A 17,489-nucleotide genomic window follows, 5' to 3' on the forward strand; every position below is an offset into this window, starting at 1 on the left:
TTGTTCTGGTAAATTTACCTTTATCCCAACTGGCTTTTTCAGTGTGAAATTGAGACCATCTCCGCCAATTTGTCCTTATCTGACACCAAAACCCTTCGGCTCACTAAAGACGTTGGCAGCCTGGAGAGCCAACTGCACGATGCAAAGGTAACAAAGTGAAACACACACAGACACCAGGGTTGATGCAGGTGTGACGTTTAGCCACTTTTAGCAATTGAGAGAGTAGCAATAGCTTTTTGAAACGTCTTCTCAAAAGCACATGCACAAGCTTGTCACCGGACTTTGGTTGACACTCTTGTCGCTTCTTCTCACTCAGGAACTGCTGCAGGATGAATCTCGTCAGAAGATGGCTCTGGGCTCGAGGGTGCGAGCGCTGGAGGAGGAGAGGAATGGACTAATGGAGAGACTGGAGGAGGAGGAGGAGAGAGCCAAAGAGTTGACCCGGCAGATCCAGACTCATACCCAGCAGGTAAAAGACCCTCGCGGGCTTGGTTTAACTCTATAACTGCTTTATCTCTTTGAAATAGATCCACAGCAGTAAAACATCAAAGCTACCTAAAAACAGTAGATGCAAACATAAAAACATCCACTTTCTCATATTTCCAAGTGTTTCTCACATCCCTTAATACTTCACAATAGCCAAAGATGTAAAACGAATGGTTATTTGGTTTTCATGAATTATTAACCCCTCTCTGCTTCAGCTGGGAGAGCTTCGTAAGCAGTCAGAGGAGGTGAACACTGCGGTGGAAGTCGGAGAGGAGACACGCAGGAAACTCCAGAGAGAGCTTGACGGCACCGCCCAGAGGGAGCGACAGAAGGAGGAGGAGAAGGATCGGGTGGAGAGGCAGAGGGAGCGACTGAGGGAAGAGATAGAGGACATGACACTTGCCCTGCAGAGAGAGAGACAGAACTGCACGGCCCTGGAGAAGAGGCAGAAGAAGTTTGACCAGGTCAGAGTCTCATCGGTTCGCCGCCATGCACAGGCTGCAAATATATTTTCTTCCCTACACCTCTAACTTTGTCTCCGTCACCCCGTCAGTGTCTGGCAGAGGAGAAGGCGGTGAGCGCTCGGCTGGCAGAGGAAAAGGACAGAGCAGAAGCAGACAGCCGAGAGAAGGAGACAAGACATATGGCTCTTTCTCGAGCCCTGCAGGTAAACTAATTGAGAGCAGACCGTAAACGATTTTTCGTTATGCATCTGTGATTGCGGCGATTAATGTTCTTGTGTTTGTGTGCTTGTGTAGGACGCCCAGGATCAGAGGGAAGAGCTAGAGAGGTCCAACAAGCAGCTCCGTCTGGATATGGAACAGCTTGTAAACCAGCAGGACGACGTCGGCAAGAGCGTAAGAATCTTCCTCTTGGGACTCCTTCGTCATTTCTCTGTCTCAGTCCTCAGTGAGTCACCACATATTATCTGCCCCTGAATCAGGTCCATGAGCTGGAACGCACCCGCAGGAGCTTAGAAACAGAAGCCCAGAGCCTGCGGGTTCAGACGCAGGAGCTGGAGGAGGAGCTGACGGAGGCGGAGAACTCAAGGCTGAGGCTGGAGGTCACCCTGCAGGCGCTCAAGGCTCAATTTGAAAGGGAGATAGGCACCAGCGAGGAGAAGGGAGAGGAGAAGAGGAGGGCGCTCAGCAAACAGGTAGAGAAAGGAGGGAGAGAGAAGAAAATGTGTTGTTGCTGTTCTTCTCTCCAAATCACACAAAGTATTCTTATCCTCCTTCCTATGCCAGGTGAAGGAGCTGGAGATCCAGCTGGAGGAGGAGAGGAGTCAGCGGTCTCAGGCCGTGTCTACCAAGAAGCAGCTGGAGGCTGAACTGCAGGAGTCCGAGGCCCAGGGGGAGACAACCACCCGCGGGAAAGAGGAGGCTGTGAAGCACCTACGCAGGCTGCAGGTAAAGACATTTTCATAACCATAAACATTGATTTTCTGTACTTGTCAATGGCATGCATTCTAAAAAAAGTGTCTATATGTTACAGGGTCAAATGAAAGAAGTTCTGCGCGAGCTAGAGGAAAGCAGGTTGGCTCGGGATGAGGTGATCTCACAGTCGAAAGACAACGAAAAGAAGATCCAAACTCTGGAAGCAGAAGTCCTGCAGTTTTCTGAGGTGTGTATATTTAACTGAAACCCAACAGAAATATTAAGATATAATGCTTTTAGAAATAGTGTCTGTGTTCTGAGTGACTTTAAAACCCGGTGTGCCTTCATTCGTCTGTGTAGGAGCTCGCTGTGTCAGAGAGGCAGAAGAGACAGGCTCAGCAGGAGAGAGACGAGGTGGCCGATGAGATGGTCAACAGCAGCTCTGGAAAGTTAGTACCACTTTACTTTGCTATTGTTGCTTGGTATATGGACTTGTGTTGGTTTTACTAAAATGTAATGTCTGTCCAGGAACGTACTGTTTGAAGAAAAGAGGAGGTTGGACGCACGAGTCAGTCAGCTGGAGGAGGAGCTGGAGGAGGAGCAGAGTAACTCTGAACTGGTTGCGGAAAGACAAAGAAAAAATGCTCTACAGGTACTATAGATTTACACACACACACACACACATCTACCACTCTCAATGTCACTTCATGAAATGGCATGTGTGGCATGTAAGCTTCCTCATTGCTTCACTGTTCGCGTTCCAGGTGGAGACTCTCACCGTGCAGCTGCAGGGAGAGAGGACTTTGGCTCAAAAGGCTGAGGCGGCTCGGGAGCATTTGGAGAGACAGAACAAGGATCTGAAGACCCGACTGGGGGAGATGGAGGGAGCAGTGAGGGGCAAGCACAAGCTCAGCGTCGCAGCCCTGGAGGCCAAGATAGATTCGATGGACGAGCAGCTGGAACAGGAGAGAGCGTAAGAGAAACGGATAATTACATTCAAAGATAGGCCCTTTTTTAACTTTATATTTATTTTATTTTTAGGAGAGACTTGAAAAGAGAATATAAATTAAAATAACAATGAGGGGTAATACACCAGGGTCAATGCAAATTTTATACATAAAAGTTCACTCTATATTAAATGTTACTTTCTTAATTTTCAAAATAAATTATTTTACTTATGCAGTACCTATAAAAATGCATAAAATATATATCTGTCATGTTATACGAGCACCCAGACTTGAAATAACTTAATGGGGGAGCGTGAATTAAAGCCAGTATTACAGCTTTCTTTTGGCCTCACACCAAACCGTGAACATGATTTTAAACAACTCATATTATAAGAAACACTTTGAATTAAATGTGCCACTTTTAAAGGTACATTGTGTTGGATTTAGTGGCATCTAACAGTGAGGTCGCAGATTGCAACCGACTGTGCCAGGCGTGTAGAAGAACTACAGTGGCTGAAACAAAAACACGAATTGCTCTGTATAGAGCCAGTGTTTGGTTTGTCCCTTCTGGGCTACTGTAGAAACATGGCTGCATGCAACATGTACAATGTACAATGGTTTTAAATATTTAAAACGGTCCCAGTGGTAAATATGCAATTCAGATTTTCAGTTTATTAAACTCTCTAAAACACAATTAGATGGTAATGTTTTATAGATGTCTTGAATTTCTTGGTGCAACATTTCCATCTCTCAGGGAACGAGCCATTGCCAACAAACTGATGCGGAAGACAGAGAAGAAACTGAAGGAGGTGATGATGCAGGCAGAAGACGAGAGAAGACACGCAGACCAGTACAGAGAACAGGTAAGAAAATTGACATCATCCACAAGAGGATAGACAGAGACGCACCATTAAATATGAATCTAATGGGGGTCAGGTCAGCTAGGAACGCTGCTCTAATTGTGACCCAGGGCACAAAGAGAGTGTTGAAAAATCATCCCAAAATGAGTGATTTATCCGGCTCAGTCCAACCTAATCCTAATCCCACCCCGGCATCTGTGTGTTCATTGGGAAGCTAGAGCATATTCCACTCCGAAGAATAAATCCATCAGCCACAGCAGAGACACACACTCCCCTACCAAAACATCATCGGTGATAATCTGCCAGGTTTAATCTGACTCCTGATCCCTGTCAGTTCTCCTGTCCCCAGACTAATCTCTCTTTTTATATATCTGTCCCCTTCTCTTCTTGTTCTCCGTCTTTCCTCCGATCCCGTGTCTCACCCTGACCTCTGCAATATGCTCCGTCCCTTTCCTCCTCTTCCCCAACCACCTTGCCTCTTCCTCCCCCTTCCTCCTCCTAGCTGGATAAATCCATGGTCCGCCTGAAGCAGCTGAAGCGGCAGCTGGAGGAGGTGGAGGAGGACAACTCTCGCTCCAACGCCCAGAAGAGGAAGCTGCAGAGAGAAATGGAGGAGCTCACCGACAGCAGTCAGATCATGGCACGAGAGATCGCCACTCTCCGCAGCCAGCTCAGGTAACTGTGTGTGGGTGTGTGTGGGTGTGGGTGTGGGTGTGTGTGTGGGTGTGTGCACGTATTTTCTGTGTTTGAATTATAATTTATTGTTGTTTTTAACCCCTCCATTAACTCAATATGATTTGTTTTGTTGTGCTCTTTTGTTGCATCTGTTTGTGTCCATCTAACACAAACAAACTCTCCATCTGTGTCCGTCACTCCAACACTCAGCATCCCTGAATGGAAGCCAGATCAGTAGGTCAATGTGTGTGTCATATTTTTATCATTTGCGTGTGTGTGTGTGTGTGTGTGTGTGTGTGTGTGTGTGTGTGTGTGTGTGTGTGTGTGTGTGTGTGTGTGGCAGGGTGGAGACTTAATGCACATGCACATTTAGTGCTTGTGTTTTTTATTACTTAATTGATTTGGATCGACAACCATCACATAGTAATTGATTAACCATTCAACTAATTTGTCAAGCAAACATTTTCTGTTTCCAGCTTTTGAAATGTGAACATTTTCTGCGTTCTTTGTGTTTTATGTTTGTGAATTGAGATTCTTTTGGTCGCACAAAACAAGCCATCTGGAAACATCACTTTGAACTTGTTATCAGCAACTATTTTATTTCACTTTTTAGACCGAGCAATTTGTTAATTAGTTGAGAAAAAGAATCGATAGGGGATATAATTGTGAGAAGCAGCCTTAGTTTTAAGTAAGTAAATGGCAGATCTAGTGTATTGGGCTCAATACAAGACAATATTCTATCGTAATATAGTTCTCTCTTGTATAGTTAGTCAGCCCTAAAAGTGTTACGGCAGCCGAGTTTAACGTACAGGTGTTTCTGATGTCCCCTGAAAATAGTTAAGAATAAAAAGTAAAGTCAAAAGAGCTCCCAACTCCAGAAGCAGACCAGTTAACAGCCAGAGAAAATCATTTTTACCGTGTGCAAATATGTGCCTGATAGATGAGCTGCACACATGTTGAATTTACATTCTGCGTCTACATTTCACTTTCTCAAGAGAAAAGACTTCATGCATGAGGACTTTCTTAGACTAACTCAGGGACAAACAGGAGTAGCTTAAAAATAGTCTTCAGTGCTTTGTATCTTCCAAAGATCATTTTCCAAAATCAGGTGTGTGTGGACTCTTGTGTGGACTCACGTTCGTTTTTCAGAGAAGCGCTCTCGGCTGGTTCCTCCGCCGGACAAACTGTAACTCCGCCTCTCTTCTTGTCCAGGCGTGCTCCTCTGGCGATGCGTGGACGCAGAGCGCTGGTCGACGACCTCTCGTTGGAGAACTCTGACTCGGAGGAGCCCCCCGCCTCGCCGACCCCTTCCTCTGGACCTCCAGGGACCCCGACTCCCTCCTCTGAACACAGCCTGGACCCTCCGCCGCCCTACAGCGTCAACAACACAGAGTGACGCACACATAGACTCAGTTACAAACATAACGCATACACACAGACAGACAGACATCGGCCTCTCACAGCCTCAACGACTCAGGGGTGAAGGCGTAACATGCACACAGCACATAACAACACTGTAGTTCCTAAAAGTAAATTTAAGATGAATACATCATGCGCTATAACTGTTAAACAACCTCGCTGAAAAACGAGATTTTACAAAGAGGCAACTGGAATTAATTTTTATTTTGTAACAAACTGTGACATAAAAAACATTACAAAGACTGGAAATTTCTACAATACATCTCTACAGTGCATTTCTGATAAACTAAACTACATTTCCCAGAGTTCTGAGGGGGAAGTGAATTATTATCGACTAATTTCATGATGCTGTACAGTAATTAGAGGGCAGAAAACATTACGGTGGTCACGTATTTTACATTAGGAAGTATTTAAAAGCTAAAGCTAAGCCATGTTTACCCCTTTGATGAGAATATATATCTATATATATATATAGATATATATTACAGCTTTACTGCTGTGTATATATATATCATTCATAAAGGGCTGCTGGAGAGTGAAAATAAATATTTCTGAGAGGTGTTGAGACAATCTGTTACATAAAGCAGTCAACAAGATGAGTCAAATACACACATGGAATGTGATTTCTCACATTTTCATAAGTCAGTTTTAAAAAACATGAAATGAGAGAGACTTAATCTGGCAAACAGAAAGGTAAAAAAGAACTGGGGGAAATTTGGTTGAATTAGCAAAAGCGAAATGGCAATTAGTAACCAATATTTAATTCAACTTTTTATTGTAAATGTTTGATCAGAACACTAACTAACTTCCATAATATATTATATCATTTTCATATAATTTGACAGAATTGTGGAGAGGCAAGCATTTGTCCATAAAAAGCAGCGTACATGAGTTAAGCTGTTTTGAATTAAAAAAAAAATCATTTTTCTGTAGATTAGAAAAACAGTCTGTTGTTAGACAAAGCGATAGGTAGTATTAGATCGTTTCTTTAACTAAAGTCTTAACATATTGCTTCAGAAATTTGAATTTGTATAATTTATATCCAATGTGAAGTCATTGATCGCTGGTTACTTTCTGTGCGTCCGTTAGTCCGATCTCTTCCGTCCCCGCTGGTGCTGATGTCGGCCTGAACTGGTCGGTGTTACATCGTCGGGTCTGAGGTGAATTTGCATGAAAGATCTTTCTGGTGGAAAACTGGTTTTACTGGTTCGTTGCTGGTGTAGAAAAAGATCTACCACAGCAGCATAACTAGAAAAAATAACCCGGAGAACTTTATTAATTGATCTTTTTATCCAAAGCAGAATACATTTTTGTTTGTTTTTGTTTTAGACAAGCATTACATTGTAATTTTGATTTTTACTGATTATCTGTGTAAATTATTGATCAAACAAAGCTTTTGTGTTTAACCAAATGGTGGGCGTATGGATGAGAAAAAGGGACGTAAATAAGTAGTAAACGTAGAGTAGCTGTAGAATAGAAGACGGGAGTCGAGGATGGTGAGGTTTTCTACTTTTCCTCAGTAGAATAAACTCCGTCTCTGCTGACACTTCCTGTGTAGAATAACTCAAAAGCATTTCTCAGATATGAGTAGTATTAGATACAAAATTACAATGGAGGCACGGACGAATGAATTTTTAAGAAGCGAATGGCAAGTAGAACGAAAAGCTGTTGGTTTTGTTTTTACCCAAGCTATCAACTCAACGTGTGTGGCGTCGACCAAACACCTTGCTGTCAAATAGACAATGTTTGTGTGAAACCTGCTTTCAAATGTGTTTTTCTTTTGTTGATAAGTCTCCATTTTGCTCAGCATGTTTTATTTATTGTTTAACAGTCTTTTTTTTAAATGTTTTGTTCATGACCTTGAGCACCTTCATGAGCACCTGTTTGCCTCTCGCATCTTTAAGGCTGTCCAGGAAATCAACGTGATAACTAGACACAAATGACAATGTTTTAAAGAAGTAGTGAAACATTTTGGGGGATGTGCTTATCTGCTTTCTGGTGGAGAGATACCACTTACATGTCTGTAAGGTAAATATGAAGCTACAGTCAGCAGTTGGTTAGCTTAGCTTAGCATAAAGACTGGAAACAAAATCCACCTACTAGCATCTCTAAAGCTCACTAATTAAAGCTTGTATGTTCAAAAACAAAGAGTTTCATTTTTAAAGACGCAGTAAGCAGAGACTCCAGGAAGTCACTACGCCAGACTAAGAAATAGTCTGGCAGATAACCGCTCGTATAACACAGCTCACCACTTTTAGATTTTACTTTTTCTACTAAGCAAGATAAAATGTTGGTAGTTGTGTTTAGTTGGCTTCAGGCACAGCCCGGCTAGCTGTTTACCCCTGTCTCCAGTCTTTGTGCTAAGCTAAGCTAACGGTCTTCTAGCTGCATAGCTTCATATTTACAGACATGAGGATCATTTAGATCTTCTCTTCTCAAAAAGGAAATAAGATTATTTCTGAAATGTAGAACTATCTCTTTAAATAATAAAGAATGTCACTGAAGCTTTAACTTTCAATTGGAACTAAAGGAAGATAAAGATAAATCACAAATGTTGCTCTGAATGTTTTCTTTGTATTCTGGTTATATATATATATATATTATAGATGGCAAAGGATTAATGATCCTGTTGGTGTTTACCTTTGATTGTGGTTGATTACGCACAGAACCAGTTATTTTTCGGCAATCAGGGTTGTCATCACTGCTGCCTCCCCTTCCTTCTGTTTAAATTGAACAGGTGTGTATTTTAATGAAACAACAATGCAAATCTAACATCTGCAAAACGAGAACCGTAAGCGTGTACAGTGCTCAGGTCCCCGTATCGTTATACATGTTGAGCTTTGTTTTTGCCATGCCAGGTTTACTGTGAATCACGGTTAGTGATGGGTGAAGAAAGACTACTGACATATATTTAATGTCTATTAAAGGGTTTGATTTTGATTTTTTTATGTATGTACAATTCTTTTATTTTAGCAATATGCAATTGATTTAGTTTGAAGCTGTGTGTTTCATTATTATTGTGTAAACGCTGCACTTTACACATTACCACTGGAGATAAAAAAGAGAGCCGGACATCGTCCGTACATCCTGGCTGCCCTGTCGGGTTGTAATGTATCTCAAAGAGGCCGACATTAAGCATTTAAGCCAAATGAGCTGACATCACGTGTCGTCGCAACGCGATCTGTCACTCAGAACTGTTAAATGTCGTATTCTCAGAATGTCGTATCAACGTCTAAACGTGGCGACTTTGTTCACACCTTGATAGACCAAAATCTGAAGACACGATGGTTGAACTGCTGGAACGAGATCGCTTCTGTTTGCCTGTAGCAAGAGATGAGGCGGGTGCTTCTTTAAGGTGTTATTTTTCACGTTTTGTTTCTTTATGGCTACTGTGGAACTTGAGACATTTTGGAAAAAAATGTTGTTTATTGTTTTAGCCTCTTTTTGTTAATGATGCTGTAATTATAAAACATCTGACTGGGGTTAACTTTAATATGTGGTTGGTTTTGATCTTTTGTGTTTCTGTGTGTTTCTTTGAGAGCACAAGCTGACCTCATTTACTGAAGTACTGTACTTCAGTGCAAACTGGAGGAACTTGTATTTGCTACAGTATTTGCATTTCATGCTACTTTATACATTTCACAGGGAAATATTGTACTTTGCATTGCACTACATTCTCAGATTTTACATCATCAGTTTCTAAGATAGGTTGTATTTTTGATTAAACTACAAAACAGTATAAAATACCTCCACCTCAACCAACTACAGCTGTAAAATAATACTTACACATGCAACATTAATAGTCCATTAATAAACTGCAGTGTGTGGCCCGCTGTTATGGTATAACACTCATAAAGGCCATTTTATTCTGCACTAAAAGTACTTCTACTTGATACTTTCAGTACAATTTGCTAATAATACATATGTACTTGTATGACATTTTCAATGCTGGACTATTACTTGTAATTTAATATTTTTTATATTGCACTACTTCTACTGTTACTTCAGTAAAGGATCTGAATACTTCCTCCATTACTTCTACACACAAGAAAAGAGAAGTTTTTAGTATTATAACAGCATTTATCTTTCACATATTGACATTCTGAATATTTGTCACGATTTTAAACATTAACATTTAACACTTAAGCAATAACACCATTGTAATCAATACACACATTGAGACACAGCTCAAGTAACAGTTGAAGGCTTTCACATAAAAGGTTTGGTGCAAAAATGGAGCAAATAAAAATGTGTTTGATATACTGTATTATAAAATAATATATTATCATTTACTGCCAGTCAATTGTGTTTGAACTAAAAAGAAAAGACATTTGTGAATGTGTTGAATTTGAGGTTCAATCTCACGCAAAGTAATTCTAATTGATTTTAAATACCATCCTTTCTGATCTTTTTGCAGCAAGGTAGCCTAAAACAATAGAAACACAATAAGACAATTGAATACATTAAAAGTGCTGCTACCATGCATGCATCTTTAAAAATTAAAACTAAGAAATATATTAGTGAATAGAATATATGTGATTGTCATTTTACTGGACTTGATACAGACATACTTTGTAATAAAAAAATGTTTTTTTGTATAATATAAGAACAAAAGTATACCTCCCTTTATTAAGTAAAGGCTAAAGAATCTGAAAGCTTATTTTAATTTTTTTCACAGTATTTACAACAACAAAAAACTGTTTGAGATTTAACCAGAATGTTTTGACAGGCAGTACACATCCTGAAAAGTTGAGCTCACGTCAGATTTGTACTGAAATGTGTTCAAATGATGATCAAGACATTCAGGCATTTAAATTAAGGGCAAAATGCAAACACCTCTGGATAACTTGTGCTGCAAAAAGTATAAATGACTAAGAAAGTCCCAAGTAATGCTTTGAATAAAAAAAATGCTCTCACTAGCAAACCTCTCACTAAAACGACATGCAGTCGAGTGACTTCCTGTCCTTTAAGATATCAGTGAACAGCCACTCATCCTCATTGGGCGGTGTTGGTATGGGACAGTGCTCAGGATTATGAAGCGGTACAGAGAATGATTGAGCTACGCCCTCAAATGGTGTAAAGTTTTGGTTATTTACCAGCATACAGGGACTCTCCACCTGAGGATGCTGGTACGTCTGCAGCTCCGAGGCATAGTAGTGGTGGGTGATCGATGTGGGGAACTCGTTTTGAAGGATGTCCGTCTCTTGGTTTGGCTTAAAATGGTTAAACTGTGTCTCTGCAGCGTCTTCATTTTGTTTCGGCGCCTGCGAGCTCCTCTGATCACGCAGGAAGTGGTTTGTGGACAATCCTTGATCTCCATGGCATCTGTATTGATATCTGTACTCACCTGTCTCACAGTGTAGTTCCTCCAGCTCAGATCTGTTGCCGAAACTTTCTGACTGAGCTGCAAATCCCACATCATCGGCACCGACTTCCTGCCGAGCGTCACCTTGGCATGCACAGATACTTTCAAAATAGGCCTCTACATCTGTGCAGCCTCCTAAATCCTTACTGCCAACGCTAAAAAGATCCATGATATCGGTCCACTGACTCTCTGAAATGCCAGCGATGCTCTTCTGGCCCTGCATGCAGGTCGAGATGTCTGTGAACATCTGGATCGAGAAGTCGCACAAGTCGAGAGACAAAGGAGAGAGCTCTGGAGAGAAGGAAGGAGAGGTGTCCACATTTTGGTTGAACTGGATGAAACCTGAGTCCTGCTGAGTTGTTTGAGAGTCTTCTGAGAGGTTGTTTGCTGACTTCAGATGACTTTCATCATCGCGACGCTCAGTATGACACTCAGTATGAAGGAGCTCTGCCCTGTGGTGATAGTCTATACTTTTTGGGGAGCTCATAGATGACAACGATGATGATAGTTGATTTCTAGTCTCTTTTTTCTGTCTCTCTTTGCTCTGGTTGTTCTTTCTAGCAGTGCAAGTGGTGCGCTGTGATTTGGGGTGTCGTTTCCAAAGATGTCCTGAGTCTGGCGGCTTCTTTTCACTGAGTTCAGTTTCATGTGAGGCAACAGAGACGTCACTCTTGGCCTTAGAGATGCCATGTACATCTGTGTGAGCACTGCATTCATCTGGGTCTTGATAACCACTTTGGGGGCTACCTGACTGGTCAAGTGTCTCTGGCTGCTGTGATGTCGGAGAGGAGACATTTTTTTCCTCATCCTTGAAATAAAGAGCAGATGCCAGCCGATGGTTCGCTGCCTCGATGTCTGCAAACTTTCTGTTGAGAGAAACACACGAGGAGACACGGAAATATTGAACAACAGTTGTCTAGTTTCTGTGTAACCTCAAAAGAATAAAGTCACATTTTGGGGAAACAGCTTACTGGCTTTCTTGCCGAGATTGAAATGAAAAGATTGATACCACTCTCATGTCTGTTAGCAGGTTAGTTATGCTAACAAATGCTGTTGAACATAATGTTGAGTTTTTTCTGTTTTCCATTTTACTATCAGTTGATTTCAGTGCTTGTCTGATGCTTCCACACACCTCTGGATCATGTTGTGCAGGAAGCGACGGTGGTTGACCTGCCGTTTGGATGGTCGGTTCTTCCGGGGTTTCTGAAGAGTCCTCATCATGTGACCCGCTGCTGAAGTTACAAAGGTGTAGAGGTCTCGACCCCACGGGACTCCTCTCTCCAACCCGGGCTCAAGAGTCACAGAGATCGATGGTCGCATGGCTGAAAGAGAGAGACACGTTTAAAGAGAACGAGACATAAAAGGATTAAGACATGAAAGGATAAAAAAAAAAAAGACAATACTGTGATCATCAGATCAAGTGATTTACACTTTGAGTGATTTAACATGAGAAAAATTCCATTAACATCTCACATTAATTACATTTAATAAATATTAGAAATCTAAAGCAACAAAACAGCACATAGCTCTCTTGGAAATAAACTAGTTCCAACATGTTATTTACAAATTGTATACATTTGTACTTGTGTATTTCCATTTTTGGCTAAAACACATTTCAGAGTAAAACCTTTTACGCCATTACAGTTGTTTCACAGCTGTAGTTAGTTACTCTGCAGATTAACACAAAACATATGCTGAGTTTATAAAAAACAATGCATTAATCTACTCAAAAGTACAGTATATGAGTTAAAAATGGATTCACCTCAACCAGTTGCGACATAACAGGCTGCTGACACATTAATGGGAATACTTACCCAATAATATCTGACATAAATAATAATATAACACCTATATGAACCATTTTCTTTAGAAAAATATGAACTTTTACTTAAAATGTTGAATTCAGGACTTGTACATGTAATGAAGTATTTTTACACTGTGGTATTGCTAATTCTGCTTAAGTAAAAGATCTGAATACTTGTCACCCACCGCCTCCCATTACTGTTACACTAGGATTGAAACATTAAAAACATGCTGTAGCTGCTGTTTGTTGTGTTTTGCTTTGTTCCATTCAGTTCAGCTCAATAGAAAAATAAAATAAAATCCTATTTACCTTATTCCTCGTCAGGTTGTGGCTGTGTGTCTTCGAATCTTCCGACAAACTGCACTGAGGACTCAGAGGGAGAGAGAGGAGTGGTAATTTAATTGCTGATGTATGTCTTTGCATGTATTGTGTGTCTTGTGTGTGCAAATTAAGTCCAAGTGACACAAGCGCCCAATGTAAATTCACCTTCTTTTTTTTCCAGCAGCATGAATAGGAACCCACTCGGCAAATTGATTGCGGTAGAGGAAGTGAGACACGATGGGAGGCTCTGAAAAGAAAGAGGCAATTATCTGAGAAGTCAACCACTCGTGGAGGTGTGGGCACAGGTCTCCATTGTGTGCCACACTAAAGGCAGCTTGTTAAATAGTGGGAGACACAAACGCACCAGTTGAGACAGTTAACAAGCCCTTAATTGATCAGCTTAAACTCTGGCCCTAATTATCACATTCTCAGAGGGAAGAGCTAAGATGGTTGCTAGTGGCTTTAATTGACCTTTCCAATTCAATAGCAAACCTTCCACATACAGAATTGTACATATCTATGGCAGCAGGTGGGTGCAGAAAGAGGCTGACCTTTTCACAAAGAGGAATAATAATACAACTTTAGGTGCATTTTTTACATTTTTTCTTCCACATTTCACTTTTTAAAATGACCTCACCCTGATTTTCAGTTGAGTGTGGTTTTGTTTTTTTTCTGACATCCCACTGAGAAATGTGTCCTTATGTTTCTTCTTAATTGGCTTTTTGTTACTGGTTAACAGACAACAACACGTGACATTTCCACCATAGAACTCAAACATACCTTCTAAAACAATGGATCAACTTTTCCATCAAACACATTTCCTCTTTTGTTCTGGAGGATCAGCTTTACACAAATGTATTTCTTCTTCTTTTTTTTGTGTAAAGCTCTGTTCATTGCATTTGGAATGAGAAATTAATTGTCCATTGTTGTCAGTGCAACCATCCGAAAAAAGTTAAACTTTACTCCAATTGTATCCATTTCTTCTTTGAATAACCTCCTCAATGTTCCCTTAATATGCATCACAGCACAGTTAGTCGTAATAACATAATGTCTTTAGTTGCCTTTACATTGTCCCAGAATAGTTGTACTAGTATATTGTGTTACACACATCTTGTACTATTCTTCATCTTAATTTGTTCCAGAGCTTTTAACCGCTACTAAGACACTTTATCTCAAACACCTTTCTTTAATGCAACAACGCAACGTGTCTTCCTTCTTCACTCTAACAAAATGAAGGTGTTGTGCATCTTATGGTGCTTTACTCAAAGCATGGCAGCATTGCTGCAGGAGTGGCATCTATTTATAGTGACACCACATGTGCCTGAGAGCTGCACAGTAAACCTTCTGCTGTGGTCTCAACTTTAGCACTTCACCAAGTGAGAAATATCAATGGTGAGCTGCATTTATTGTTCTACACAGACGTGACTCAAGTGGCTTTTAGCCTCATGATAAGGTAATGGACAATGCTACTGGAGATTCAGTCAGTTATATCAGTCTACGTGTCAGTAAAACAGCTTGACAGCACCTCTCTACTTACTGCTGCCATTTCTCACATGCTATTTTCTCAGATTCTTCTCCAGCGGGCTGATAAAGGTCTTATCACTCGTTCTCTACAACATTGGCAGAACTTTGACCTGGTGAGAAGACCTTCGTCTCAGCTCCTCCTCCTCCTCGTCCAACAGAACCAATCAGAAAAGAGCTTTGTGTCGCTTTGAGCTTTGGAAATAGGAGGGGTTGAGAAGAGCTGCTGAAAGGTAGGTTTAACTTCTTCTTGGGTAAAAGCTGTAAATTAGAGTGGTTTTAAACATATGTCACTTACATCAGTCAGTGACACACATTATGTCATGTTATTTTGGCCATCATTGATCATTTCTCTCAACATTTTGCTTAATGTGAACATGTATTTTAAAGCATTCCTCAAATCAGTCATACCCAGTGGCTTTATTGCATTTTTATTGAATTGTCTCTAATCAGATTTTGCACCATGAACCGGGCCTGGGCTGTGTTCAAGGCTCATCCGTACATCAGTAACGTCCTGGGATACACAACGCTGTTCGCCTCTGCTGACCTCATACAACAGCGTGTGCTGGGTGGGAAACATGCTGCAGGATCCGCATCAGAGGATCCGGCTGGCATCAACTGGTGTCAGACGGCTCGAGTGGCGACTGTCGGCTTCTGTTTCCATGCGAACTTCAACTACCACTGGCTCCGATGGCTGGAGAGGATGCTGCCCGGAGGCGGAGTCAAGGCAGTGACAGGGAAAGTAGTGGTGGATCAGCTGATCGCAGCTCCTCTCACTATCAGTGCCTTTTATATTGGTAAGTGTGTTACAAAGCTTATCTAAGCCATGAATAAAATACTACTACTATTTAAGCAAATACCATTGAAGAAATTGCAATTGTTTTCACTTGATTAATCCCATTTATTTTAAAACCAAAAGCATCAGAATCACCTTTAAAAGATGCAGCTGTTGTAATAAGTGTGTTATTGTAAAATGTCCTCTTCGTGTCATTAAGCTCCCCTCTTATTCTGAAGATATGGTGTCCTAAATTGTAGCTACAGCACCGATTTGTTCGTAAGTTTTGGGGAATTAGTTATGTCCTTCAAAACAAATGCTCCATAAACCCAGTAAAAAGTGATTGTTCTTTAATATTGTAAACGTTGTTCTCTGTATACCGAACGTTGAATTGATGGCCGGTATTTCACATTTTTGCCGGCTCATCTGACCTGCTGACTAAAACACTCTTAAGGTTACACAAGCAATTGATTAATTTGTTTACCAGTTGAACACAGTTGTCTATGTATTCAGTTTTTCCAGGAAATTGTATAGAAATTATTCAGAAATGATGACGATGTGAAATAAAGTGTTTTCTTTTTACTAGCACATCTGACAATATATATTTTTTTAAACTATGAATTTGATATATATTATTTAAAGTGGGTTTGAAGAATGCTTTCTGAGATGGATCAATGGAATCAGTGAAACATTTAACAGCTACCTCTACATTTTAGGTTTAAGTCTATTAGAAAACAAAGACGACCCGCTAGAAGACTGGAGACAGAAATTCTGGACATCTTACAAGGTGCAGTTGACCGTGAACTATTATTTATTCCTAATGCCATGTAAAACATCCCTCTGTCTGTCTGTCTATTTATCTATAAATCCATCTTCTGTCCCTCTCTTTAGACTGGAGTGGTGTTTTGGTCAACAATGCAGGTGAGATATTCTCATTCATCCCATCATTGGTTCCTTTCAGGCTACAGATTCACAGACATGTACACACACACACACACACACACACACACACACACACACACAGTACATATACAGATGTAGAATGACAATTTTTCCTCTCTTCCACCATCTTAGGCAGTGAACTTTGCCCTGGTCCCCCCTGTGGCACGGACAGTGTTTCTGGGAGGCATCGCACTGGTTTTCACTATCTTCCTGTGTCACCTCAGACAGCAGAGTGGCCACAAACCTGAATAAACTGGAGAGAACTTGAATGACTGTGACATTAGAAAAGGTTTATTTAAGAGAAGAATTTAGTTGTAAAGTCATTAACTGAGAAAACAATGGAATAAGATAAAGGTCACATCTATGTGAATCAGCCTGCATGGGTTATTGTTGTTATTTGCATGTCTCCTAACAGAATACTGTATCCAAATGTAAATTACAATGATCCATCAGATTTAAGCATTGCTGGTACTCATTTTGTAGTAACCTTTTCTCTGAGAAAACAGAGAACAACCAAGCTGTTAAGTCCTCATTACATTTTGTCTGTGTGCTGTGAATAACTTTGTTGATGTTGCCATACATTTTTAAACAAAACAAAAAAATAAAAAGCTATTGTTTAATTTGTTTCATATGTGATTCTTCTTTTCTTTTAAAACATTTTATCAAGAAGCTAATCGTATACGCGTGTCTAATTAGCTCCTTCTGTCATAAACAAACTGAAACAGAACTTCATATTTTTTGGCACCTCATGTTGATGGACAAGATGTTTAACAGAGCGGACAGTATTTGTTGCCTGCAAATAGGATATTTGAATGAATTGCATTTTAAATGAATTGGCATTACAGTACAGTACGTAACAGGACAGTACAGAGCATATAGTAAGAGTGTTAAAATAAGGTCTAGAAAATAATGGATAAATAATAAAATAGCCTAATAACTAGGCTTAATCATATCTATACAAAATAAATGTCATTATAATCAATTACAGAGATTTTTTT

General features: G+C 40.5%; 3 protein-coding genes across 5 annotated transcripts in view; 2 read left to right on the forward strand and 1 right to left on the reverse strand.

Annotated features, from left to right (window-relative positions):
* Positions 1–9,256, forward strand: part of myh14 (myosin, heavy chain 14, non-muscle) — a 29,004-nt gene extending 19,748 nt beyond the window's left edge. For all 3 annotated transcript variants that reach the window (XM_076109344.1, XM_076109345.1, XM_076109346.1), the window contains 15 exons: positions 43–147; positions 317–469; positions 702–950; positions 1,040–1,153; positions 1,245–1,343; positions 1,430–1,642; positions 1,734–1,895; positions 1,981–2,109; positions 2,223–2,311; positions 2,391–2,514; positions 2,627–2,835; positions 3,564–3,672; positions 4,172–4,344; positions 4,555–4,578; positions 5,557–9,256. In XM_076109344.1, the coding sequence (XP_075965459.1) occupies positions 43–147; positions 317–469; positions 702–950; positions 1,040–1,153; positions 1,245–1,343; positions 1,430–1,642; positions 1,734–1,895; positions 1,981–2,109; positions 2,223–2,311; positions 2,391–2,514; positions 2,627–2,835; positions 3,564–3,672; positions 4,172–4,344; positions 4,555–4,578; positions 5,557–5,740 (2,136 nt within the window). In that variant the 3' untranslated portion in view covers positions 5,741–9,256. The remainder of the gene's footprint in view (positions 1–42; positions 148–316; positions 470–701; positions 951–1,039; positions 1,154–1,244; positions 1,344–1,429; positions 1,643–1,733; positions 1,896–1,980; positions 2,110–2,222; positions 2,312–2,390; positions 2,515–2,626; positions 2,836–3,563; positions 3,673–4,171; positions 4,345–4,554; positions 4,579–5,556) is intronic.
* Positions 9,257–9,862: 606 nt separating this feature from the next.
* On the reverse strand, positions 9,863–12,529 carry c16h19orf85 (chromosome 16 C19orf85 homolog). The gene is made up of 2 exons (XM_076109388.1): positions 12,261–12,529; positions 9,863–11,994 (listed from the first exon to the last, which is right to left on the reverse strand). The coding sequence occupies exons 1-2, from the start codon at positions 12,446–12,448 to the stop codon at positions 10,695–10,697; spliced, it is 1,488 nt and encodes a 495-aa protein (XP_075965503.1). The 5' UTR covers positions 12,449–12,529; the 3' UTR covers positions 9,863–10,694.
* Positions 12,530–15,237: 2,708 nt separating this feature from the next.
* On the forward strand, positions 15,238–17,010 carry LOC142969485 (mpv17-like protein). The gene is made up of 4 exons (XM_076109405.1): positions 15,238–15,571; positions 16,266–16,336; positions 16,441–16,470; positions 16,624–17,010. The coding sequence occupies exons 1-4, from the start codon at positions 15,238–15,240 to the stop codon at positions 16,741–16,743; spliced, it is 555 nt and encodes a 184-aa protein (XP_075965520.1). The 3' UTR covers positions 16,744–17,010.
* Positions 17,011–17,489: the final 479 nt, after the last annotated feature.

This window comes from Anarhichas minor, unplaced genomic scaffold (assembly GCF_050575085.1).
Source record: "Anarhichas minor isolate MPS153535 unplaced genomic scaffold, ASM5057508v1 ptg000041l, whole genome shotgun sequence".
NCBI lineage: Eukaryota > Metazoa > Chordata > Actinopteri > Perciformes > Anarhichadidae > Anarhichas > Anarhichas minor.